The following is a 27,249-nucleotide window of genomic DNA, read 5'->3' on the forward strand; positions in this document are numbered from 1 at the left end:
GCACTATTGCAGGGTATTTGTGTATTGGATTTCTGTCTTTTTTTTCCAGGTTAATAACACTATTAATCTGCAGATTAGCCCCATATCTGCAGGTTATCATTTTTTCTGGTGACAGGTTCTCTTTAAATCCCCTATGGGGAAAGTGATGATGTCTGTAAGGCACTGTGGAAATTAATGGCGTTCTATAAGAGAGTAAAAAATAGATTTGTCACGCATTACACTCACATGTAAAAGAACACACAGATTTCTCCAGATCTTTATTTACTAAGCATATTATGAATATACATGCTATAAAAAGTTTTGTACTGGTGGAAAAGTGTATAGTGTTAATATACAATGGCACATTTTACATTTCTTACTTCACATTGCCTCTTCCAATTAACAAAAAATATTACAGATGCAAGGATTTTCTTTATCATGATTAGAACTGAAATTAAAAAAATAAAAAATAACAAGGGTAGGTGTGTGGGGGGGGGGTTACAGAGCTTATTATACCCCAAACACTTTGTAGTATACAATATTGGTGACGATCTCAGTACTCCCGGCATGTCAAGAAGGAATGCAGCAGCTAAGGTCAACCCATTGGTTTTAACAAATAACACCATGTAGAAAAGAGTAAACTAGACTCGGTCAGTCATTTCTTTGTTTTCGTTTTTTTTTTCCTCTTTCAAATATTGCAACAATTAACAGTGTTTCTGTCGTGGCATTTCATGTGGGTCCTTTCCTAGACCAACATATATAGAAACACCAAACATCAGTTATCAGGAAAAGCTAGCCTAAAGGTAAGAGCATTAAATGCTTATGTGATTAAGATTAGCAATAGTGTCTGTTAAATAATACATTTCCCTGGTATTCCGACAAGCAGGACCTATGCTTATCTGCTCATGGGACGACAGGAACATGCACACGTGTCAGCATATGGAAATGATCATTAAAGGGCATCATTTAAAAGTTATTTCCAACATTAAAAGTGATCACTTCTCCGACCTATCCCAGACTGGTAGCTAACTTATCCACAGTAGGTGATAACTTTTGGGAATATCCCTTTAATAGGGTTGTCCGGGACTTTAACATTAATGGCCTATCCTTAGGACACGTCATGAATTTCAGATTGGTAGGGGTGCAACACTTCCTCAGATCAGCGGCTCCTGGAATAGTCCGAAACTGTACAGCACCATACAAGGAATAATGGCCGCGGCCGAGTACTGCACATCCGCCACCTATTGATTTGAATAGGGAGTGGATGTGCAGAGCTCGACCACTTTGCTGCTCCGTAACTGAGCAGTTCCAGCCGCCGCCGATGCTGAGAACAGCTTAACAGCACCCCCAACGATCAGACATTGCTGACCTATCCTAAGCATGGGCCATCAATGTTAAAGTCCCAAACAAAACCTTTAAGGTTGCAAGATGTGGCTATTAAACACCTTGAAAGGCTAGTTGTGTCAAGGGTATGTGTCCAAGGATAAGGCCTCATCCAGACGTCTGAAGTTCAATGTAATTCAGTTTCTCATGGATACAACACGTAGCCATTATTGCCTATGGGGCTTTTGACCTGCCCATATTTATTTTTTTGCAGACTGAGTTAAAGATCAAAATAGCACATTCAAGTCTAAAAGCACACTTTTTTTACTGTTTACTATGTAAGAGTAGCTTGATGGAAAAATGTACTTTTTACTATGACAAAAGAATTTCAGTTGCTACATTCATAAAAATTGACAAACCAAAAATGAAGAAAAAAAAAATCAAAATTGATCTGTTTAGTTCCTCGTACGGATGTCTGATTGAGACCTTTGAGTGTCAGATTTCCTCAAAAGATACTTCATTTTTTGGTGCTACACTAATCGGTAGGGAAAGGGTAAAGTGTGCCGAGCGAGTTGCACCAAATATATATGACACCACGTGTTCTCCATCTGCACCGCTTTTCACAGACTCCTAGATTCATGCATCGAACATTAATAAAATCACACTTTGTATTTTTTGAAAATACAAAATCTACAGGCCCCAGATGGACAAACATATTCCCAACTTTGTGTTTAAATGCTGCAGCACATTTCCTCCAGAAAACATGGAGGTCAGGAAACATTAGACAGCTAAAGAAAAGGCAAGACTGTGCCGATAATAGACCCAAATCCACACGGTCAAGTCTAATCTGATTTCTTTACTAGAACACAAATGACGTCGTCTACCATTCTGACCAGCCAAAAAATGCACTGTTGTGTGGACAACTTTAAGGCGAGGGAAAGGAGAACGCACCCAAAAATTAAAAAAACTTCTGTGAATCCACTGCTGAGTGACAGCCGTGCAGAATACAGTATTAAGGCAGTGATCATATATTAGAAAGTTTGACACCTGAGAAGAGTCTGACACCTACACGTACAACCTGCATTGTCCTCAATGCTATACAACCAGTCCGAGCTCCTTCCTGAAACATACAGGAACATTTTTTGGAAGACATCATCAGGGTGGAGGACTAAAAACATCTTCCACCATGAAACTAAGCAGGTCACTGGGCGTCCAACACATGCACCAACATAGTCCGCACGAGAAGGGCATTACACAACTGCTGGAGGCTAGACCCTATACAAACAAGTACTGCACCTGATAATTTTTCTATCCTAAATCTGGTTAAGGCTACAAGCACAAAAAGTTGTTAAAGTGGTTTAGAAATACTTAAAATTGATCAGGAACCATATAAAGACGTTTTTCAAAGAGCTCAAATTATAGTGTAGTCCATTGAAATATGGCCCCCAGGAGTAACTGTCCAAGACCATAGCTAGGAAGGGCCATCCTTACAAAGCTGCCTATAGCGACAATTAATCTCTGGACCTAGGGGATGCACTCATGGGGAGGAGAGGGAACACATTTTAACTGCATATTAATCACCAGAATTTAGTGCTCCATTACAAGTTATATTTGGTAAAAGTAGTGGCCCCTTTAAAATGCTGTGGCGTAACGTCTAGTCTGATGGGAGATATGACCATCACCGATCAGTACTTTTATATACATAACAGGGACCGTATCGCTTTATTTGTAGTGTTCTATACACGCTTCTTGCTTCTGGGTAGTATGTTTTTCCTAGGGGTATATGTTGCAATGTTCAGGATTGTTTTTATGAAGTTTAAGAGGAAAGCCAGGAATAGATCCTAAACCGAAAACACCTTTAAAGAAAAAGGCTGAAATTTCTTCCTTTAAATCCACTCTCTGCTTCCTCAAAAACTATATTTTGTGGACACATACCCTAGTAGTACAAATCCATAGGATTTTGTAGCAGAAAGTGCCAATTTGCTACACATTTTACGCTTCACATTGCAAAAGTTTCATATCCTTAGCAATGGTCAATTTACATGGTGGCCTTCCCCAAGAGTGTATTAATGAGATTTAGTAGAGTAATTCACAATGCTGCAGTATTGTGCAGCAGATTTTTCTACACGAGAATGTACCCTAAAACTAGTTGTTTTTTTATACACTTTCTACTAATGAAAGCCATACTCCATTTTGAAAAAAAAAGCAGATGACATAAAAGGCAAATGAACACACCCAAAGTATGTACTCACATCAAGGCAGTGTCATGGTATCCATCCCACAAAAAGGGAGAAGGATCACAGCCCAAAAGCAAAATGTACATTTCTAAATTATATATGAAGTCTTGCAACTTTGCAGGATTTCTCCTGACCATTAGGGCGCTTTCTCACATCTTATTACAATGCGGTTTTAGAAGCCAAATCAAGGAATTCATTTAAAAAAAGTCAAATCTTTTCTATATACAGCCCACCCTGTTAAAGAGGTTGTCCACTACTTTATCACTGATGACCTATCCTCTGATCGGTCGGAGTCCGACACCGCCACTGATCAGCTGTAATCGGTGTCCAAAACTGCTCAATTGAGGAGCTGCTCCGTCTACTTATAGTTGCCACTGCTGGGTACTGCACATCCGCCTATTGATTTGAATAGGAGGCGGATGTGCAGTACAGTGCCGCAGCCACTATCAGTAGATGGAGCAGCTTCGCAATTGAGCAGTTCTGGCCGGTGGACACCGACAACAGCTGATTGGCGGGGGTTGCCGGGTGTCAGACCCTGACCGATCAGACACTGATGGTCCAGAGGATAGGTCATCAATGATAAAGTAGTGGACAACTTCTTTAAGATACAGCCTTGATATTGGCTTAAATAAAAGCTGAGAAAATTCGCTTAAGGCGCCTTCAGAAAGACTTCAGCATTAGACTTTGTGGGGTTTTTGTTTTTCTTTTCATATAGCAAGTAATTGCACTTTTAAAATGCAGCAAAATGCAGTGTGTGACTTCAACCTTAGTGAATGGAAACGTTCCTGCTTACATGCAGAAGCTAAAAAGACACAATGTTGAGTCTACAGATAAGTGGATAGACTTGTACTGCAGGAGGATACACTGTAGCAGACGGTCAGGGAAGCGGATCTGAGTTAGGCTGTGTGCCCACGATGCTTTTTTTAAGCGTTTCCGCAGTGGCAAAAATGCAGCAGAAACACTTAAAAAACGCATGGTAGAAGGTCTGCCATGTTCCCCAATGATAATCCGCATGTGCTGTGCACATGCTACGGAAATTTCCGCTGCGGATTATCATTGCGGAAAAAAACACAGCACTACCAATTATTTTGCGGAAGTGCTGCGTTTTCGCCGCCATTGACTTGCATTGGAACGCATGGATTACACATCACTCTATATGTAGATGCGCATTCCATGCGTTCTAATGTGCGGATGGTACCCGGGTCTGGAGAAGAGGAGACTCTCCTCTGGACCAGGGTACCATAAAACCTGTAAAAAAAAAAAGAATAAAATAAAAAATAAATATATACTTACCTTCTGGCGGCCCGCGCTGCGCTCCTCCTCGCATGCCGGCAGTTCGCGATGGACTGAAGGACCTACGTTGACGTCATAGTCATGTGACGGGTCACGCGATGCTGACGTCGGCAGGTCCTTCAGTGTACCGCTGCCGACAAAGGAGAACGGAGGGAAGCAAGACACCAGGGGCCATCAGAGGGCAAGTATAGATTTATTTTTTACGGTCACACTATATAAATCCATGCCGGTTGCATGGATTTATATAGTGTGACCAAGTTGACAAGCACTTTCCAAGTGATGCTAAAATCGCTTGGAAAGCGCTTGTCAACCCGCATGCGGAAATGCATGTGAAGAATGCTTCACTTCCGCATGTCCCTGGCAGGAAAAACGCATATACAATCCGCATACGTTTTTTTCTGCCAGGGAGATGCAGAAATGCTCAGGAAAAAATCCAGAGCATTTCTGCATCGTGGGCACATAGAAGTGTGCAACTGACGTCAGGCTGAGTACAGACCACATTGTCCTGTCCAACTCCACAGCCTCATAGGCATGTAAGAGACTTGGGTTTGATGTCCGGACCGGTCGCAAGTTTCCCAACTCACAGTGTGTACGCTGACTGTGAATGTAAGGCTGTGTGCCCACGATGCAGAAATGCTGCATATTTTATCCGCTTCTCCCTGGCAGGAAAAACGCATGCATTTTTTACATGCATTTTTCCCGCCAGGTAGAAGCGTTTGTCAAGCGTTTTTGCATGCGGGTTATCAAGCGCTTTTCCAAGCGATTTTAGCATCACTTGGAAAGTGCTTGACAACTTGTTCACACTATATACATCCATGCAACTGGCATGGATTTATAGTAGTGTGACCAAGTTAGTTAAAAAAAAAAAAAAAAAAAAAAAAAAAAGAATTTAAAATAAAAAGTAAAGATTATACTTGCCATTCGATGTCCTCCCGGTGTTTTCTCCGCCACGTCCGGTCTCTTGCACTGCTCGCGGTGGTGTTAAGGACCTGCGGTGACGTCACTGAGTCATGTGACAGGTCACATGACTCAATGACGTCATGGAAGGTCCTTCACAACACCGCGACCCATAGAGCAGACCAGACGGAGGGGAGAAAACACCGAGAGGACATCGGAAGGCAAGTATAATCTTTACTTTTTATTTTAAATTCTTTTTTTTTTTTTTTTACAGTTTCTATGGTACCCAGGTCTGGATCAGAGTCTCCTCTCCTCCAGGCCTGGATACCATCCGCACATTGAACCGTGTGATATCCGCTTGTGCACATGTAGTGATGCGGATGTCACACGGTCCAATGCAAGTCAATGGCGGCGATTATGCTGCGTGTCCGCAAAATTAATGGACATGCTGCGGATTTTTGAGTGCACCATAAATGCAGCATGGGCATTGACATTGCGGCTTGTCATTGGTGGCCATGGGGGACGGATTACCAAGCGTTTATGCTGTGTAAATTCCGCAGCATAAACGCTTGGAAAATGCTTTGTGGGCATGCAGCCTAAGAAATGTGAAACCGGCTTTACCCCACATAGCGTCTGGTCTAGGATAACCCAATATAGTAAATATTAGGTCTGTACAGGTTTTGAGCTTCTGGATTTAAAACCAGGATGTTTTCATTCACTGGCAGCAAAGAAATCATGAAAATTCACAAGAATTGGAGCAAAGTATTGACGAAAGTTACAAATAAGCTGTCCTTTTTTTTTTTTTTTTTTTTAATAAAAAAAATGAACAACCCCATCTAAGGTAAATGCACATACAGTTTGCAGATTATCTGCAATAAAAGCGGTTATTGAGAGTGGCATTAACATCTGCATTTATTCTTGTGGATTTGATGCAGATTTCAATTTGTGCATTACAATGGATGAAATCCACAATAAAGGAATGGACGTGCAATGGACTTCAAATTGTGCACCGTGGGTCAATTTATGCACAGAAAAGGTCTGCAATGTGTAGATGAGGTTCTTAAAATCTTATTTCTTTATCTAGTATTGGACTAAGCTTCAGATGTGCATTCACCTATAATGGTTATTGGAAGAGATGGATAAGGAGAGATGTGCATACATGCGTATATTAATCAAGAAAAAAACCCAAAAAACAGCATTTTAGTTATTAAGTTAATTTCTGTTATTGACAGGAGCACCAGTTTATTTTAGTTATATACAATAGTGTTCTACAATGCAGGTTAGTGTTCACCGCCTCTAATCAGGTGTAGGTGTTTGGTCTAGCAAAAATAAAAAAAAAATCTTAAGTGGTTTTTCGCTTTCAGAAAATCCCTTTTCATGGCCACAGTTTGGTTTACAGACTATTTTTTTCTCACTTTCCCCAGGTCCAGTGCAGAGTCTCGCTCCAGATGTGTTATCGTCTACAGCCAGTGAGCTCAGCAGCCTTATGTAGTCTACTACGGCAGAGCTCCAATTGCTATTTTCTGCACATGGACAGGGCTAGCAGCCAGTCACCAGGGCTAGCAGCAGAGACTCCGCATGGGACCTGGGAAGGGTAAGTAAAGTGTAGCATATTTTTTTGGGGGGGGGGGCAAGGGTTTAAACAAACTGCACCTGTACTAAGGGGTTTTGTAAATGAGGAAAACCTTTAACAGTCAGTACCAGGCATAAGACTTTATGAAACGCTAATTTATTACATTAAATCAACAGATTATGCTGGTTTAGTATTTAGTGTATTTTAGTTGGAAGAACACATGATCATGCTATGCAGAATCAGATTTTGGCATTCAGTTTTTGTTTTTCTACACGGTGTTGCTATTGCTGGGCCAGTCAAACTGGCCTCCAGTGATCGGACCAGCTCCAAAAACCTACAGTACTGTGTCCTTGGCCGACAAAATCTGCTAGAAGACGAGCAACCCGAAATATCTACAAAACTGCAGCACATTAATGAAACAGTTCAGTATCATCAGGACAATGGCAAAGCAACAAGACTTATATAACGGGTCTAATAATCGCTCTGCTGAGGAAGGTGCTGCAAAATGGTCCCACAAAACGGGAAACCTGAAATGTAATGGGAGTCTTAAATCAGACACTACAGCAAACGAAATAAAAACAGCAAAACTGAAAAATCTCCAAAACAAGGTGACACTATCGAGATGAAGCCAATATGCCGCACAGAAGGAATGCCATGAACCTAGTAAGTCTGACAATCCTGAAGGCACAAACTGAAAATTACTGCCAGAACGCTCAGCAGGTCACTTGAAGAACATCTCAAGATGTCCATGTGGAGTGAACACAATCTAATACCATTGGCTTTTACATAGACATGGCGGCACACCAGACTAGAGCGCTCAGTCAGGGGTAAACAAAATCTATCGGGAACCAGCGCGCTTCCAACTCTCTGGTGCTGAACATTTTTGGGTTCTTGTCTACTGAGGTCTATGAAGGTTCTTATTGCCAGAAAAGTAAAAAAAAAAAAATCCAAAGTGCCTCCTGTAGCGCCAACTAAAAATCAGCGGTATCCAGTCTATTCTCCACACGATGGACTAATTTTAATCAAAACTATGCACTTCCATATCTACTAGTCATAATAAAAACTCCTTATGTCAGGGTACATTCTAAGGAAAAATCTCTAAATTCCACCTATATGCCTCTTTACAAGAGCTCAGATAAAAGCACCGAAGCCATTCAGGAGAGACTTCTAAAATACATTGAGGTTTTAGGTCAAAGCAATACAAAGGCAGAAATACCACAGTGATTCAATTATCCTTTTCACCCCCTTTCATTAAATTGTCTTTATTTTAGTAGTTTCTACATATCAACATAAAATACATAATTTCCATATTTAACAATTAGTGTATTCTTACTTGTTCCCCATAGGAAAAAATATATATATTTCTAAAAGAAGTGTATGCAGGGGACGCGCTACAGGGGGGCAAATTATTAGAGGGCTTATGTTATATATATATATAAAAAAAGTCCTTATTGGCAACAAAAGATGCATGTAAATATGCGATAATCCAAGGATTCAGGCACGTGATGGAATTATAATGTTGCACGTTCAGAAGCGCAGTTTTTACTCCTCAGTCAAGCGTTCTGACGTGACGTGTTATTTAGTATTGAACATTCATAAAGAAAAGGAAAAATGAGTGTTGGTCCAAGCCGTAAGAAACTGGGCTGAAAACCACAGCTCGGACCTTCAAAAACTAAAGCAATAATACTGGGAACGGCAGAAAGGAAGACGAGCTCTTCGTTAGGAGAATGAGCCTACGTTGGCTTATTAGCCTCAATGACCAGACCCGATTAGAGAGCGTAATAGATGGGAAAATACGGAATATAAATTGGAGACGTCCAATCTGGGAAAGATCAAGGAAGATACAAGAAAGGCCCTAGAAAAAGTCTTGTGTTCATATAAGATTCCTTGCTACAAGTGACCGCGCAGCTGGCTGCGTCTGCGGGATGGCAGATATTGCCATTGGTGGTCATTCATATGCTGCCTACTTTCAAGATGCAATCCAAGCTCGTCCCCCAACTCTGCCGAATCTCGTAGGAGCTGAACCATTGCAATTGAGAGGGATTCTGGGGTATTACTACTTTCATTGGCTAAATAATCTGTGGAAGGCAGTCTAGATGGCAGATGGAAAGAGGGAAACAGAGCAAGATTGTTCGCACTTTAGAAAGGGCTCCGGGTCACACTCAGCTGAAGTCTTCATCCGGGTTTTGTTGATCCAGCAGGCGCACGTGTGTAAAAGGAAAATGACCATATTTTCCATTGCATTCTCCCTCCCATTGACCACTGACGTTAATCTTTGTTACCTTTACTAGGTCACCAACCTGTAGGAGAGAGAAAGAAATTAGCACTGAAAAAAGGAAGAGGCTTAACATGTAATAGTAAAAGCTGCATGGCGACAGTATAGAAGATAAAGCTAGTTCTGTGCGCACCCAACCTGAAGGCTAATGAAAAGGATACATTATATAAATCACATGTATATAAAAAAAAAGGAATCAAAATAAAAAAAATAAGAGCATCTTTTCCTTTAGCTCTCTGGATCTATCTGCATCACACACAGTGCTCACATTTGGGCCAAAAAAAAAAAGCCAGAAGAAAATGTTTCTTCTGGCTCTGTCAAAATGTGAACACTGCAACCAATCAGCAGCCACTGTTTGGCTGCAGTGCTCACAACACATGTGGTGGAGTATGCTGCGCTGACTACGGAGGAGCATCAATGGTCTGAGAAGTGAGCAGAGACTTTTTCCCACCTCCCTCGGCCGATTAATGAGGGAGTTGTCCAGTAGAGAACAAGCCCATTAAGGGGTGGTTTTTCATACAGTTTAGAAAAATGCATTGTACTCTGACGCATTATTTTTTTAAAATAAAAACCTGTAGAAGCACAAGTTACTTTATATTACTTATTGTTTGATTTGTACTTCTGGGTTAAAAAAAAATTGCATCAAAAACTGCCCCAAAAATTGTAGCATGTAAAAAAGTAGATGTGTAAACTTTATTGCTGTCTGGTTTTAGAAATAGAATATACCATATTCCAAAGCTACTGGATTGCCATCATGTGTTAAACCGGCCATTGCTTAGATGCTCAGTTTTCATTCAGGTCAAGTAAATGCAATTATTTCTAATGTCCCTACAGCTCTTCAGCAATCTGACAACTTTTTCTGCTTAAAAATATTTTTTTTTCCCCCAAACAATATTTTTTCATCATTCAAAAGTTAACTGAGTAATATAGGTCTGGAGCTGGCAGGAGCAGTCACGAATCCATGAGAGTCATTGCTAAAGGCCAGGAAATGGTAATGGTAAAGGTAAGAGCTACCTAAGTGGTCCTGCAGAAGACCACAGGAGCGGTAATGCAATGGGTAGATAACCTAATTTTGTCATTTTATAACAATCCAAACTCAGACATTTTCTAAACTTGTGGGCAACACTTAGATTTGAGCAAAGATCCGCAAAACCCTTGTCCGGGGGCCACATCAGTAGTCCGTTGCCACTGAACTAGACCCTTAAAATATTTTTTGTTCAACCTAAATAATCATTTTAAGTAGGTTCCTAACACAAGGCATCATATAAAGTCTGGCAGAACAAACCACTTTGTCGAGATTGGCAAAAATCTAATGGGAATCGGAGCATCCAGTCTCCTATGGTCATAAATATCAGGAGAAGGGTTGGGTGACATGAGGCTCCGCAGCAGCTCAGCCTTTCTCCACATAGAGATAAACAGGCATGAACCAGTGTTTAGCTCAACATCAAGTGGTTCATTTTTAAATTTTAGATGTACTAGAAAAGTAATCCCAATTAACATACAACTTTACAGAGTATTCACATCCATGAAGCTGTGCAGAGGACTGTTGGTCGCCTTCTACTGAAGAGCTTATTGCCAGACTACAAAAAACAGAAAGACTGAGATGTAGATAGCTATAGAGCGATCTGTCTGATAAAATCCACAATAACCAATTGTACTGTGTTAAATGGGTTGTCTAATAAATTGATACCCATGCCCTATCCTTAGGACAAATCACTAATATAAGATGACACCTGCACCCCCTCTTCCCCACACCCAACACTCATCTGGAAGGATGTGACCAGTGTACTATGCGGACCAGAACTTCTCTGGACACTGATTAGTGGCCGTTGCAGAGAACTAAAGCTCAGCTCCTATTCAACAGACCCTCACCAATCTGATATTGACGACATATCCTTAGGATACATCACCAATATTAAATAAGTGGATGACCCACTTTAAAATAGGTTGCACGAGATTTAAAAATTGTACTATCACCAGGAAAGTTTATAGACCCCACAAAAAAAAACCAAACACACTATCTGTTCAATTACCCTGTAGCTCCCCCATCGATGCTTTGATGGTCCCTACCAATGCTTGTCTACTTCTACTTCATGTGATCGCTGCAGCCAATCACTGGTCTCCGCTGTCTCGGGCCTGCATGCAAATATCACTGCCCAGGTCGTTGATTGGCTGCGGCCTGATGTTGATGTAAATGACAATCGCTGCAGTGAAGAACAGACTGACGGGAACCACCAGGGCATCAGTCCTGGATCTGTCAGAAGACTAATTCTTGTAATATTCCAGAAAACTACTTTAAAGCTGCTCATGGTCAGACTATTAAAGGGCCACATTCGCTCCTGCAGTCATCTACCTGGCTAATGCATTAAACTGCCCAATGTTTCCTAAGATAAAAACACTTTGAAGGAATGCGCCAAGGAAAGGATGATTGGTAAGATCCTTAAGTAAACACTCATGTGAAGCTGCAGCTGTTTCTTAACTGTAAAGGAAAGGGGGGACCCAACTAAGCCTGCTCACATGATGGCTAATCCCACTGCAATAGCAGGAGAGAAAGCGACGTATGTAAGCAGATTTTAATAAAATTAAATCTACAATCAGAGAACTTCATCAGTACATAATGTAGTGAGAGCTGACCAAGGCGAGTCTTTAGCAAAATTAATCAGAATATCCCCCACTGGGCATGTAAGGTTTATTATATGATCAAAAGGATAGTGGCAGATATCAAGAATACCCCTCCAAGGAGAAAGAGCTCTAAAAGCACGTCACGCAGGCAAAAGCCTGCAATATAATGGTGTCCTACACCTGCAGCAAATGTAAAGACTAGGCAAAAATACTAGTTGCAAGTTGTACGAATAATTATTACGAGGCCAATAGAAGTATATTTGGCCCTGCCGACCCTCCACACAGCTCCAATTATATAGGAAGGTATGTAGCAGGTTTTCTTTGGATTCATGTTATCTTAGAAAAAAAACGCTGACATGTTCCACTTCCATCAGATGCTGGAGAAGCAATGAGCGGCGGCACGCGGGGCTCCGAGAGGCCTGTACACAGAACCTGCATCCGACCCTACGACATTACTAGTCGGGGGTCACCGGAACCATGGTTCATGTGTGTAGAAGGCCCATCACTAATGCTGTAGTTGGAGGTGATGTAGAATTATATGCACACCAGGTAACTGGCGCAACCTGCCGATCACTGACTGACGTTGGCAACAGAGCACAAACAATGGCTATTGCCAGGCTGACAGGTCGTGATCTGTATACCGGCTCCATCCTAACTTCCTGATCAACACAGCCAAAAGGATCTAATAGGATCCATTCCCTATTCTTACCAGACGTTTATTCTCACCACCAGATCTGCAAAAAATGGGGATTCCAGGTTCAGCAAACACTATTCATCATATAGATGGAAACTGTGGTCATTTTATAATATTAAGGCTATATGGCCACGAAGCAGAAATGCTCAGGATTTTTTCCTGAGCGTTTCTGCATCTCCCTGGCAGAAAAAAACTCATGCGGATTTGTACATGCGTTTTCCTGCCAGGGACATGTGGATGTGAAGCGCTCTTTACTTGTATTTCCGCATGAGGGTTGTCAAGCGCTTTCCAAGCGATTTTAGCATCACTTGGAAAGTGCTTGTCAACTTGGTCACACTATATAAATCCATGCAAACGGCATGGATTTATATACTGTGACCGAAAGAATGGTAAAAAATAAATATATACTTACCCTCCGATGGCCCCCGGTGTCTTGCTTCCCTCCGTTCTCCCTTGCCGGCAGCGGTACACTGAAGGACCTGCCGACGTCAGCGTCGCGTGACCCGTCACATGACTGACGTCAGCGCAGGTCCTTCAGTCTATCGCGAACTGCCGGCATGCGAGGAGGAGTGCAGCGGGGGCCGCCAGAAGGTAAGTATATATTTATTTTATTCTTTTTTTTTTTTTTTTTTTTTTTTTTTACAGTTTTCTATGGTACCCAGGTCCAGAGGAGAGTCTCCTGTCCTCTAGACCCGGGTACCATCCGCACATTAGAAAGCATGGAATGCGCATCTACATACAGTTATATGGAAAAGTTTGGGCACCCCTATTAATCTTAAGCTTAATGTTTTATAAAAATTGGTGTTTTTGCAACAGCTATTTCAGTTTGATATATGTAATAACTGTTGGACACAGTAATGTTTCTGCCTTGAAATGAGGTTTATTGTACTAACAGAAAATGTGCAATCTGCATTCAAACAAAATTTGACAGGTGCATAAGTATGGGCACCTCACCAGAAAAGTGACATTAATATTTAGTAGATCCTCCTTTTGCAAAAATAACAGCCTCTAGTCGCTTCCTGTAGCTTTTAATGATTTCCTGGATCCTGGATGAAGGTATTTTTGACCATTCCTCTTCACAAAACAATTCCATTTCAGTTAAGTTTGATGGTCGCCAAGCATGGACAGCCCTCTTCAAATGATCCCACAGATGTTCAATGATATTCAGGTCTGGGGACTGGGATGGCCATTCCAGAACATTGCAATTGTTCCTCTGCATGAATGCCTGAGTAGATTTGGAGCGGTGTTTTGGATCATTGTCTTGCTGAAAGGTCCATCCCCTGCGTAACTTCAACTTTGTCACTGATTCTTGAACATTATTGTCAAGAATCTGCTGATACTGAGTGGAATCCATGCGTCCCTCAACTTTAACAAGATTCCCAGTGCCGGCATTGGCCACACAGCCCCAAAGCATGATGGAACCTCCACCAAATTTTACTGTGGGTAGCAAGTGTTTTTCTTGGAATGCTGTGTTTTTTTGCCGCCATGCATAACGCCTTTTTGTATGACCAAACAACTCAATCTTGGTTTCTTCAGTCCACAGGACCTTCTTCCAAAAAGAAATTGGCTTCTCCAAATGTGCTTTTGCATACTTCAGCCGACTCTGTTTATGGCGTGCTTGCAGAAACGGCTTCTTTCGCATCACGCTCCCATACAGCTTCTCCTTGTGCAAAGTACGTTGTATAGTTGACCGATGCACAGTGACACCATCTGCAGCAAGTTGATGCTGCAGCTCTCTGGAGGTGGTCTGAGGATTCTCCTTGACTGATCTCACCATTCTTCTTCTCTGCCTTTCTGATGATTTTCTGGGCCTGCCACTTCTGGCCTTAACAAGAACTGTCCCTGTGTTCTTCCATTTCCTTACTATGTTCCTCACAGTGGAAACTGACAGGTTAAATCTCTGAGACAGCTATTTGTATCCTTCCCCTAAACAACTATGTTGAATAATCTTTGTTTTCAGATCATTTGACAGTTGTTTTGAGGAGCCCATGATGCCACTCTTCAGAGGAGATTCAAACAGGAGAACAACTTGCAAGTGGCCACTTTAAGTAGTTTTTCTCATGATTGCATACACCTGGCTATGAAGTTCAAATCTCAATGAGGTTACAAAACCAAAAAAAGTGCTTTAGTAAGTCAGTAAAAAGTAGGTAGGAGTATTTAAAACAAGAAAATGATAAGGGTGCCAATACTTATGCACCTGTCAAATTTTGTTTGAATGCAGATTGCACATTTTCTGTTAGTACAATAAACCTCATTTCAAGACAGAAATATTACTGTGTCCAACAGTTATTACATATATTAAACTGAAATAGCTGTTGCAAAAACACCAATTTTTATAAAACATTAAGCTTAAGATTAATAGGGGTGCCCAAACTTTTTCAAATAACTGTATACAGTGATGCGTAATCCATGCGATCTAATGCAAGTCAATGGCGGCGAAAACGCAGCATTTCCGCAAAATAATTGGAAGTGCTGCGTTTTTTTCCGCAATGATAATCCGCAGTGGAAATTTCCGCAGCATGTGCACAGCACATGCGGATTATCATTGGGGAACAAGGCAGACCTTCTACCAAGCGTTTTTTAAGCGTTTCTGCCGCTGTGGAAACGCTTAAAAAACGCCTCGTGAGCACACAGCCTTACTGTCACTGTATGGGATCCTTTAGTGTTTGTTTATGAAACTTAGGCCAGGCTCTCAGTTTTTTGAAGGTGGAAAAAGCTGAGAAATGTAAAAAAATTTTAACACTACTTCAGGAAATGTTCCTTTCTTTTTAGCTCTTTTCCCCCTAAGGTGGTTTTTGAATAGATTTTTGAAGCATTTTATTTCCCCCTATGGTGAAGGGAAAAAAAAAAGAAAAAGTCAAGACTCGTAAGAACAGCAAAGTGGATTTGGATTTTCCACTGAATTGAATAGTAATCGTATTTGAAGTGGTTTTTGGAGCAGATCCGCTTCAAAAGGTTCCTCAAAAACCTCCATGTTAACTTGCCCCTACACAGGTGGATTACTTGTTACAGCACAGGTATCATGAATCGGGTTTCTATGCGACTCCTGTTATGCTACATTACATTGTGTGAACAAAGCCTTAAAGGGTGAGGGTCTCATCCCAGCAACAGCTTTCCATAAGGATATTATGAAGGGGGATCCCCAGATCACATATAAAATGACTCAACATGGAATCTATTCTGAGCTTCTGCTTCCAGAGTTTCTAATCTTATCACAGATGAATGACTAAAAAGTCCCCTTCATATAATAAAACATTTGCACTTCCTTCCTACTAGCTTCTTAAAATGCAAGTCAACAACGGGATCTTATATATTCAAAATAGGTGCTAAATGTATGATTGCTGGGGGTCTGAAAAGTGGCACCCTGACAAATCACCAGACCACGAGTCCCACAATCCAGGGTGAAAGGAGCAGTAGTGGGGGCATGTGCGACCACTACATGCACAAACTCACTAATGTTGCTACAAGGTACTTAGGGCCCGTGCACGAGATCTGTGGGGGTCTTAGCAGCCAGACTTCAGCAATCATACATATCACCTATCCACAATAAATGGTAAAACTGTTGATTTGGGGCAACCTCTTTAAAACCATCTCTAATATTGCAGGAGACCAACAAGAACATTTTCTAGTTTAAGAATGAAAACATCGGCTAGTCAGGTATGTATGTACAGGCAAAAAAATTACCCAAACACCCCAATGAGAATCAGTAGGGAGAGGCGGAGGTACTGTGCCTGTCATCCAGCTGAAAATGACATTTGGGGAAAGAATTGTGCTTCATTAGCCACTTATGAGCCCTATGAGTGCGATAAGGCCCCGTCACACATAACGAGATCGCTAGCGAGATCGCTAATGAGTCACGATTTTGGTGACGCAATAGCGATCTCGCTAGCGATCTCGTTATGTCTGACAGGTAGCAACGATCAGGCCCCTGCTGTGAGATCGCTGATCGTTACAAAGCTTCCTGGACCATTCCTGGGTCGTTGCGCTCCTGCTGGGCAGTGTGCATCGCTGTATTTGACACCTTATCAACGACCTCGTTAGCGATTCAGAACTGAGACATGTAGGCGTGCATAAATTGGACTTTTCTGCGCTCCTCGTCCCCGATTGGTGGTCACTACTGCGTCCTTGTTTTTTCAGATCCCACCAGCGTTCTCCGGCTGTGACTCCACTTTGAAGAAATCAGGCATCTTAAGCGAGGTAGGTATTGTTTGGGGTCTCAAATGAGTTTTCATTTTAATGGAGACGCAGTAGAGATCCCATCTGAACGGAGACGCAGTGTTAAACCAAGGCCACCCAATCTGAATGCAGTAGCGTCCACCAACTGGAGATGAGGGGGGCACGGAAAAGCAATTTTATGCACGCCTTTCTGACACAGTACAGTCCCTATCAAGGTGTGGATCGTTGAAATAGCTGCTGTGTGAAAGCGTCCCAACGACCACCGAGATCGTTGGTTAGATCGCTGGGGCGGCCGAGATCGTTGGAAAGTTCTGCATGTTTGACATCTCCCCAGCGATCCCAAAACCGTGACGCAATAACGATCTCGCTAGCGATCTCGTTATGTGTGACAGGGCCTTTACACTGCTGACTCCACTTTCCCCAAATCTACATAACAGCCAGATGGCATTCTCAGTATGCGCCCCCTAAACTCTGGGATCTGTGTAATAACCATCATATAAACCTCCTCTGAGCGATCATGACAATGTGGGTACTTACACAGAAAACCTACTCATAATAAGAGGCTCAGAGTAAGGCCAGATTCAGATGTCCGAGGAACATGGTCCATGTACTGACCATGATCTATGGACTGGCTGTGGATCTCTTCATCCAAACTCCGCAGTCACATAGATATATAACCCAGTCTCTTCAGTTTGGATCAGGAGACCATAAAGGGATACCGGAATCTGGCCTAATGAGGTTCTGAGCGTCTTAATACTGTAATACCGGATTTATAAATTGTAATTTAGACTAAAGAAAAACTGGACTTGAAAGGAAAATTCATTGGAGATGATTTTCCTTCACAGCTGCACCCATTATATACCTCCAAAGCCAAGGCTGTCTTGTCGTAGGCATTGGGCACTCGCTTCTGGATAACCCTGGCAAAAATGGGCCCATTCTGGAGGTTAGGCAGCGGAGTGTTGACACTGGGCTGGGCATAGGGCCCTGGCTCCGGCCCGCCCAGCTGCTGCGGATGCGAATTTTCCTGGTTACCTCCAATCAGAGCAGACCCGGGAGTTGAGGGAGGCCTGAACTTTTCCACATAAGGGACAGGTATCATGCCCCGTCTTCCTTCGCTGTCCTCCGCATTCCACCACTGCTCTTCAGGTTTATCCCGGATTCTTAGGATGTCTCCCTTCTTAAATGGAAGATCTTCATCATCATTACCATTAAAGTCAAAGAGAGCCCGGACGTACTCAGCTTCTTCTTGTCTCTGGATCACTCCGGATTGCTTAGACTTGGAAATAGGCTCTATTAAAGTGGTAGTGTCCAGATAATGTATTTTGTAAAATTCCAATAGTGCAGGTAACGATTCAAACTCTTGATCACCTATCCTGAATCGCGACTGATTCACCCCTGGAAAGAAACCGGAAATAATGAGCACTTTGCTACAGGACAGTATTCACACCTGTATCATGTAAGACAAGATGCAGTAACTTTCCCAACATCCATGAAATGACAAGCCGCTGGTGTGTGACTTTTTGGGTTGTTTTATACGGTTCACTGGTACACGGAGCAAACTGTGTCATTCGTGTAAGTGAAAGACCCATGTTTTCCTGGAAGCGAATGTAACGTAATGTTCGCTTCCTCAAATTGTGGGGATCACAGGTCATACCTGTGCTCACTTTGGACCTAATTTGGGACACACCACAAAGCTACATTATTTGGTGAACAGATACTAAAAAAAATAAAAAAAAAAAATACCGCCAGAGTGTCATTTTTTTCATTTTACCACTGGAGTGGTGTCACTAATCTAAATTCTCTGCCCCTAGTATTATACTCCAGCAGTTTGTGATCTGTCGGATCGCTCTAGTAACCGATACCTCTGACTTCCAGTCAGTCATAAGTTGCGGTCACAAGATGGCGGCACGGGTCCGGAGTGGTGCTGGGAAGAGCTGAAGAAGGCAGCTGGTGAGTATAAAAGAATAGGGGCAGGGATCTTAGGTTAGTGGCACCACTCCAGCACTGACAAAAAAAAAAAAAAAAAAAAGTTAAAGAGTGGTGCTTTAAAACTACACTATACACTAAATTGTCTGATTACAATTTTTTTTGCTTTACCCCGCTTGATTCCCTGCTGATCTTCTGCTTCCAGGTCCCGTCCATGATTCAATGGAAAGAACTAGAAATGCCTGCTCAACCAATCACAGGCCACGATGGTGACCAAACAACCAGTGATCAGCTGAGAGGGTATTTCGGACCATTTCAGGGCAACACCTGGAAGCAGAGACCAACAGAGATGCAGGGGATCATAGAGGGACAGACATTTACAGAAAGGGAAAAATTCCCTGGAGCAGCTGTTAAGCAACTTTAAAGAAGTGGTTCACCTTATTTGGTGGATCAGTTTCCTCCTAACGGGACCCCATGGCAATGAACTATACCTGGCAGTAAGGCCTCATTCAAACACCTGACGCCCGTTTTACAGATAGAACATGTACCCATTACAGTCTCTAGGGCATTGATGTGTCTTTATTTTTTGCAGACCAATTGTTTGCAAAAGGAAAGAAAAAAAAAAAAAAAAAAAAAAAGTAGTAAAATACATGTCTGGTTTTGATCCGATTCACAGATCATTCTCCTCACTTAAATGGGGAAAAACAGATAGTAGCCAGATGCCATCCATGCGTCTTCCTAGGGCTGTGTTTTATGAATGGGGAAGTGAAAACCAGATGGCACACGAATGGTAAAAATGACACCGACCAAAAATGGATGAAAAGGGATTCACCACTGAAGGAAATCGATCCATTTTATTCCACAGGCACCTAGGACAGGAAACCACTGAGGAATGTCGGGAGGCTCTGTCTTTCTGTATCCATAGGTTTCCTGTCCTGGGAGTGGACCCACGTCCCCTCATGCTGCCATTAGTGAAGGAAAATTAAAAAAGCTTCTATGAGCGCTTCCTAACTGAAGGCTTAAAGGGCTACTCTGGATTTTGGTAAAGATTATTTTTAGCATAATAAAGCATTATACTCTGCCAAGGAGTTTTTTTAAATCATTGTCTTAGTTAAAGACCTCTGCTTGTTGTCGCTCAATAGGAGCCTTCGTAGTTTTCCTCAAATGAATACCCTGACCTGGTCATGTGATGGGAGTATGTGTACAGCTCATTACGGCATGGCAGAACTATCAAGAGGAAGAAACAATAAAACTTCTTACTGCAATCATTGCAAGCAGAGAACCTGAAATCTGATAGAGAAAAAACAAAAAAAAAAAAACACAAAAACATTCATTGTCCACAAGTCTCAAAGAAAAAAAAAAAAGTTAAAAATATAATAAAGGGGTCTTTAAGGGAATCTACAAGTGATGACCTTTCCACAGGATATCTGATCCATGGGGTCTGACAGCCAACTCTGATCGGAGCTGACCAATATTTACTTTCAGCCGCCAGAGGTCAGGGCCGGGGGTCTGAATCCACACACACACACACACACACACACAGGCAGGGGCTCAGCCTCCGCCGTGCGAGGCCGGACACACACAGGGGCTCAGCCTCCGCCGTGCGCGGCCGGACACGCACGCACACACGGGCTCAGCCTCCGCCGTGCGCGGCCGGACACGCACGCACACACGGGCTCAGCCTCCGCCGTGCGCGGCCGGACACGCACGCACACACGGGCTCAGCCTCCGCCGTGCGCGGCCGGACACGCACGCACACACGGGCTCAGCCTCCGCCGTGCGCGGCCGGACACGCACGCACACACGGGCTCAGCCTCCGCCGTGCGCGGCCGGACACGCACGCACACACGGGCTCAGCCTCCGCCGTGCGCGGCCGGACACGCACGCACACACGGGCTCAGCCTCCGCCGTGCGCGGCCGGACACGCACGCACACACGGGCTCAGCCTCCGCCGTGCGCGGCCGGACACGCACGCACACACGGGCTCAGCCTCCGCCGTGCGCGGCCGGACACGCACGCACACACGGGCTCAGCCTCCGCCGTGCGCGGCCGGACACGCACGCACACACGGGCTCAGCCTCCGCCGTGCGCGGCCGGACACGCACGCACACACGGGCTCAGCCTCCGCCGTGCGCGGCCGGACACGCACGCACACACGGGCTCAGCCTCCGCCGTGCGCGGCCGGACACGCACGCACACACGGGCTCAGCCTCCGCCGTGCGCGGCCGGACACGCACGCACGGGCTCAGCCTCCGCCGTGCGCGGCCGGACACGCACGCACACACGGGCTCGGGCTCAGCCTCCGCCGTGCGCGGCCGGACACGCACGCACACACGGGCTCAGCCTCCGCCGTGCGCGGCCGGACACGCACGCACACACGGGCTCAGCCTCCGCCGTGCACGGCCGGACACGCACGCACACACGGGCTCAGCCTCCGCCGTGCGCGGCCGGACACGCACACACGGGCTCAGCCTCCGCCGTGCGCGGCCGGACACGCACACACGGGCTCAGCCTCCGCCGTGCGCGGCCGGACACGCACACACGGGCTCAGCCTCCGCCGTGCGCGGCCGGACACGCACGCACACACGGGCTCAGCCTCCGCCGTGCGCGGCCGGACACGCACGCACACACGGGCTCAGCCTCCGCCGTGCGCGCCCGGACACGCACGCACACACGGGCTCAGCCTCCGCCGTGCGCGCCCGGACACACATACACGCAGGGGCTTAGCACTGTCACTTTCCGCTGCGCATGGCCGGCCGGACACACTCCCCCGGGCGCCGCCGCACTCACCAGACTGCCGGTTGTTGCTGACGCTGTTGATGATGTAGTGGGAGACCTTGGAGTTCTCGCTGACGGAGAGCACGTAGTCCCCGGGGATGGTGGCGGAGTCCCGCACCAGGAACACTCCGTGCCGCTGACCCTGCAGCAGATTCACCGCCTCCTGCCGGTTCTGCCGCCCCCAGTACCAGCTCGCTCGGTCTTCAGAATCGAAGTTGCCGGCCATGGCCTCTGCTGCTCCCGCTGCGCTTTCCTCCGCCTTCTTAGGCGCCAACCGACGCCGCCCGCAACAGACACTGCACACGGGCACTCGTATCCGATCCCGTCCTCACCAAACCCGAAATGGCGGCAGAGGAAAGGTCTGACCTCACCTTCCGGAAATGCGTCATCGCCGAGCGCCGGGGCCTGGTCACCGCGCCGCCATTTCACCGAGGTCGGACGGAATATAAAACGCGTGTTGTGAGCACACAGGTCGTGTGCTGTGGGGAGGGGAAGCCCACAGTGCTTTCATGAGTGGAACTGTCCAGTGTGGAGATTGTTCTGTGGGTCCGGGTGACGTGTGCCCACGTTAATATCGAGATATCTCGAGCGAGAAATGGTCACGGGGCAAGATTACCCAGGGCCAATAGTCTCAAACAGCCGATTTTGTGGGGAGTCACCACGCAAAGGTGTCACGGGTGTAACCGCCAATCGTCTGATCACGGGGAAACATCCAGTGTAAGGATGGGGGGACATCCAGTGTAAAGGAGAGATCCAGTGTAAGGAGGAAAACATCCAATGAAAGGAGGAGACATCCAGTGTAAAGAATGGAAACATGCAGTGTAAAGGAGGAAAACCCAGTGCAAGAGGAGACATCAAGTGTAAGGAGGAGACACCCAATGTAAAGGGGGGGGGGGCATACAGTGTAAGGAGGAAAACATCCAGTTTAAGTGGGGGACATCGAGTGTAAGGGGGAAACATCCTGTGTAGGAAGGAAAATATCCAGGGGGGGGGGGGGACATCCAGTGTAAGGGGGAGACATCCAATGTAAGGAGGAAAACAACCAGTAAAGGGGGGGGGGGGGGGGCATGCAGTGTAATGGGGAGAAATCCAGTGAAAGGAGGAGACATCCAGTGTAAAGGGGGGAAACATGCAGTGTAAGAGAGGGGACATCCAGTGTAAGGAGATATCCAGTGTAAGGAGATATCCAGTGTAAGGAGGGGGAGGGGGCATCCAGTGTATGGAGGAAAATATCCAGTGGGGGGGGGCATGCAGTGTAAAGGGGGGGGGCATCCAGTGTAAGGAGGAAGACATCCAGTGTAGTGGGGGAACATCCAGTGTAAGGACGGGGGAACATCCAGTGTAAGAAGGAAAACATCCAGTAAGAGAGGGGCATCCAGTGTAGGGAGGAAAACATCCAGTGTAAAGTGCAGACATCCAGTGTAAGGGGAAAACCAGTGTAAGGAGGATATATCCAGTGTAAAGGGGGGGGGGGGGGACATCCAGTGTAAGGGAGAAACATCCAGTGTAATGGGAAGACATCCAGTACATCCAGTGTAAAAGGGAGGGGGGCATCCAGCGTAAGAGGAGGGACATCCAGTGTAAGGAGGAAAACAACCAGTAAAGGGGGGGGGGGGGGGGCATGCAGTGTAATGGGGAGAAATCCAGTGTAATGGAGGTACATCCAGTGAAAGGAGGAGACATCTAGTATAAAGGGGGGAAACATCCAGTGTAAGAGAGGGAACATCCAGTGTAAGGAGGAAAACATCCAGTGTAAGGAGGGGGGGGGGGCATCCAGTGTATGGAGGAAAATATCCAGTGGAGGAGGGACATCCAGTGTAATGAGGAAAACATCCAGTGTAAGGATGGGGGGGGGGCATCCAGTGTATGGAGGAAAATATCCAGCAGGAGGGGGGGGGGGGGGCATCCAGTGTAAGGAGGAAGACATCCAGTGTAATGGGAAGACATCCAGTGTAAGGACGGAGGAACATCCAGTAAGAGAGGGGCATCAAGTGTAATGGGGAACATCCAGTGTAGGGAGGAAAACATCCAATGTAAGAGGGGGGACATCCAGTGTAAGGAAGAAAACATCCAGTGTAAAGGGGGGTGGGGGGGGCATCCAGTGTAAGGAGGATATATCCAGTGTAAGGGAGAAACATCCAGAGTGAGGAGGAGACATCCAGTATTGGGGGGGCATCTAGTGTGAGGGGGTGGCATCCATTGTAATGGGGGAACATCCAGGGTAAGGAGGAGACATCCAGTGTAATGGGAAGACATCCAGTACATCCAGTGTAAAAGGGAGGGGGGCATCCAGTGTAAGGAGGAGACATCCAGCGTAAGAGGAGGGACATCCAGTGTAAGGAGGAAAACAACCAGTAAAGGGGGGGGGGGCATGCAGTGTAATGGGGAGAAATCCAGTGTAATGGAGGTACATCCAGTGAAAGGAGGAGACATCTAGTATAAAGGGGGGAAACATCCAGTGTAAGAGAGGGGACATCCAGTGTAAGGAGGAAAACATCCAGTGTAAGGAGGGGGGGGGCATCCAGTGTATGGAGGAAAATATCCAGTGGGGGGGGGCATCCAGTGTAAAGGGGGGGGCATCCAGTGTAAGAGGAGGGACATCCAGTGTAATGAGGAAAACATCCAGTGTAAGGATGGGGGGGGGGGCATCCAGTGTATGGAGGAAAATATCCAGGAGGGGGGGGGGCATCCAGTGTAAGGAGGAAGACATCCAGTGTAATGGGAAGACATCCAGTGTAAGGACGGGGGAACATCCAGTAAGAGAGGGGCATCCAGTGTAAGAGGGGGGACATCCAGTGTAAGGAAGAAAACATCCAGTGTAAAGGGGGGTGGGGGGGCATCCAGTGTAAGGAGGAAACATCCAGTGTAAGGGGAAAACCAGTGTAAGGAGGATATATCCAGTGTAAAGGGGGGAAACATCCAGTGTAAGGGAGAAACATCCAGAGTGAGGAGGAGACATCCAGTATTGGGGGGGCATCTAGTGTGAGGGGGTGGCATCCATTGTAATGGGGGAACATCCAGGGTAAGGAGGAGACATCCAGTGTAAAGGGGGGAAGAATGCAGTTTAAAGGAGGAGATATCCAGTGTAAGGGGGTGAGGCATCCAGTGTAAGGAAGGGACATCCAATGTAAGAGGAGGGAGGGACATCCAGTGTAAGGAGGAGACATCCAGTGTAAAGGGGGGGGGAGACATGCAATGTAAAGGGGTAAACATCCAGTGTAAAGGGGGGGCATCTAGTGTAAGGATGAAAACATCCAGTGTAAGGAGATATCCAGTGTAAGGAGGGGGGGGGGGGGCATCCAGTGTATGGAGGAAAATATCCAGTAGGGGGGGGCATCCAGTGTAAAGAGGGGAGACATCCAGTGTAAGGAGGAAAGCATCCAGTGTAAAGGGGGGGGGGCATCCAGTGTAAGAGGAGGGACATCCAGTGGAAGGAGGAAAGCATCCAGTGTAAGGAGATATCCAGTGTAAGGAGATATTCAGTGTAAGGAGGGGGGGGCATCCAGTGTATGGAGGAAAATATCCAGTGGGGGGGGGCATCCAGTGTAAAGAGGGGAGACCCAGTGTAAAGGGGGGGGCATCCAGTGTAAGAGGGGGGACATCCAGTGTAAGGAGGAAAACATCCAGTGTAAAGGGGGGGGGGGGCATCCAGTGTAAGGAGGGAGACATCCAGTGTAGTGGGGGAACATCCAGTGTAAGGACGGGGGAACATCCAGTGTAAGAAGGAAAACATCCAGTAAAAGAGGGGCATCCAGTGTAGGGAGGAAAACAGCCAGTGTAAAGGTGGGTGAGGGGGGGGGGCATCCAGTGTAAGGAAGGAAACATCCAGTGTAAGGGGAAAACCAGTGTAAGGAGGATATATCCAGTGTAAAGGGGGGGGGACATCCAGTGTAAGGGAGAAACATCCAGTGTGAGGGGGGTGGGACATCCAGTGTAATGGGAAGACATCCAGTACATCCAGTGTAAAAGGGGGGGGGGCATCCAGTGTAAGGAGGAGACATCCAGCGTAAGAGGAGGGACATCCAGTGTAAGGAGGAAAACAACCAGTAAGGGGGGGGGGGGCATGCAGTGTAATGGGGAGAAATCCAGTGTAATGGAGGTACATCCAGTGTAAAGGGGGGAAACATCCAGTGTAAGAGGAGGGACATCCAGTGTAATGAGGAAAACATCCAGTGTAAGGAGATATCCAGTGTAAGGAGGGGGGGGGGGGGCATCCAGTGTATGGAGGAAAATATCCAGCAGGAGGGGGGGGGGCATCCAGTGTAAGGAGGAAGACATCCAGTGTAATGGGAAGACATCCAGTGTAAGGAGACATCCAGTGTAAGGACGGGGGAACATCCAGTGTAAGAAGGAAAACATCCAGCAAGAGAGGGGCATCCAGTGTAATGGAGAACATCCAGTGTAGGGAGGAAAACATCCAGTGTAAGAGGGGGGACATCCAGTGTGAGGAAGAAAACATCCAGTGTAAAGGGGGGTGGGGGGGGGCATCCAGTGTAAGGAGCAGACATCCAGTGTAAGGAAGGAAACATCCAGTGTAAGGGGAAAACCAGTGTAAGGAGGATATATCCAGTGTAAAGGGGGGGAAACATCCAGTGTGAGGAGGAGACATCCAGTATTGGGGGGGGGCATCTAGTGTGAGGGGGTGGCATCCAATGTAATGGGGGAACATCCAGTGTAAGGAGGAGACATCCAGTGTAAACGGGGGAAGAATGCAGTTTAAAGGAGGAGACATCCAGTGTAAGGGGGTGAGGCATCCAGTGTAAGGAAGGGACATCCAATGTAAGAGGAGGGAGGGACATCCAGTGTAAAGGGGGGGGCATGCAATGTAAAGGGGTAAACATCCAGTGTAAAGGGGGGGCATCTAGTGTAAGGATGAAAACATCCAGTGTAAGGAGGGGGGGGGGGGGAATCCAGTGTATGGAGGAAAATATCCAGTAGGGGGGGGCATCCAGTGTAAAGAGGGAGACATCCAGTGTAAGGAGGAAAACTTCCAGTGTAATGGGAAGACTTCCGGTGTAGTGGGGGAACATCCAGTGTAAGGACGGGGGAACATCCAGTGTAAGAAGGAAAACATCCAGTAAGAGGGGGGCATCCAGTGTAATGGGGAACATCCAGTGTAAGGAGGAAAACATCCAGTGTAAAGAGGGGTGGGGGGGGCATCCAGTGTGAGGGGGGTGGGACATCCAGTGTAATGGGAAGATATCCAGTACATCCAGTGTAAAAGGGGGGGGGGGCATCCAGTGTAAGGGGGAAACATCCAATGTAAGGAGGAGACATCCAGTGTAAGGACGGGGGGAGACATCCAGTATTGGGGGGGCATCTAGTGTGAGGGGGTGGCATCCAATGTAATGGGGGAACATCCAGTGTAAGGAGGAGACATCCAGTGTAAAGGGGGGAAGAATGCAGTTTAAAGGAGGAGACATCCAGTGTAAAGGGGGGAAGAATGCAGTTTAAAGGAGGAGACATCCAGTGTAAG

At 45.8% G+C, this 27,249-nt stretch overlaps 1 protein-coding gene across 3 annotated transcripts; it reads right to left on the bottom strand.

Moving 5' to 3' along the window:
* Positions 1–228: 228 nt before the first annotated feature.
* CRK (CRK proto-oncogene, adaptor protein) lies at positions 229–22,170 on the bottom strand. 3 transcript variants are annotated; one of them, XR_012298099.1, is made up of 4 exons: positions 21,786–22,170; positions 17,932–18,464; positions 1,393–9,602; positions 229–1,065 (listed from the first exon to the last, which is right to left on the bottom strand). XR_012298099.1 is itself a non-coding variant. In XM_073667750.1 (3 exons), exons 1-3 carry the CDS (start codon positions 21,997–21,999, stop codon positions 9,465–9,467), a joined length of 885 nt encoding a protein of 294 aa, XP_073523851.1. In that variant the 5' UTR covers positions 22,000–22,170; the 3' UTR covers positions 229–9,464. The 3 variants fall into 3 exon arrangements, 2 of the variants coding, with proteins under 2 accessions (XP_073523851.1, XP_073523852.1); XM_073667750.1 differs by having other exon boundaries at positions 229–9,602; XM_073667751.1 differs by lacking the exon at positions 229–1,065 and having other exon boundaries at positions 9,466–9,602; positions 18,102–18,464.
* Positions 22,171–27,249: the final 5,079 nt, after the last annotated feature.

The sequence above is a fragment of the Phyllobates terribilis genome, unplaced genomic scaffold (assembly GCF_046119375.1).
Source record: "Phyllobates terribilis strain yellow unplaced genomic scaffold, ASM4611937v1 Scaffold_2__4_contigs__length_985480577, whole genome shotgun sequence".
Classification (NCBI taxonomy): Eukaryota; Metazoa; Chordata; class Amphibia; order Anura; family Dendrobatidae; genus Phyllobates; species Phyllobates terribilis.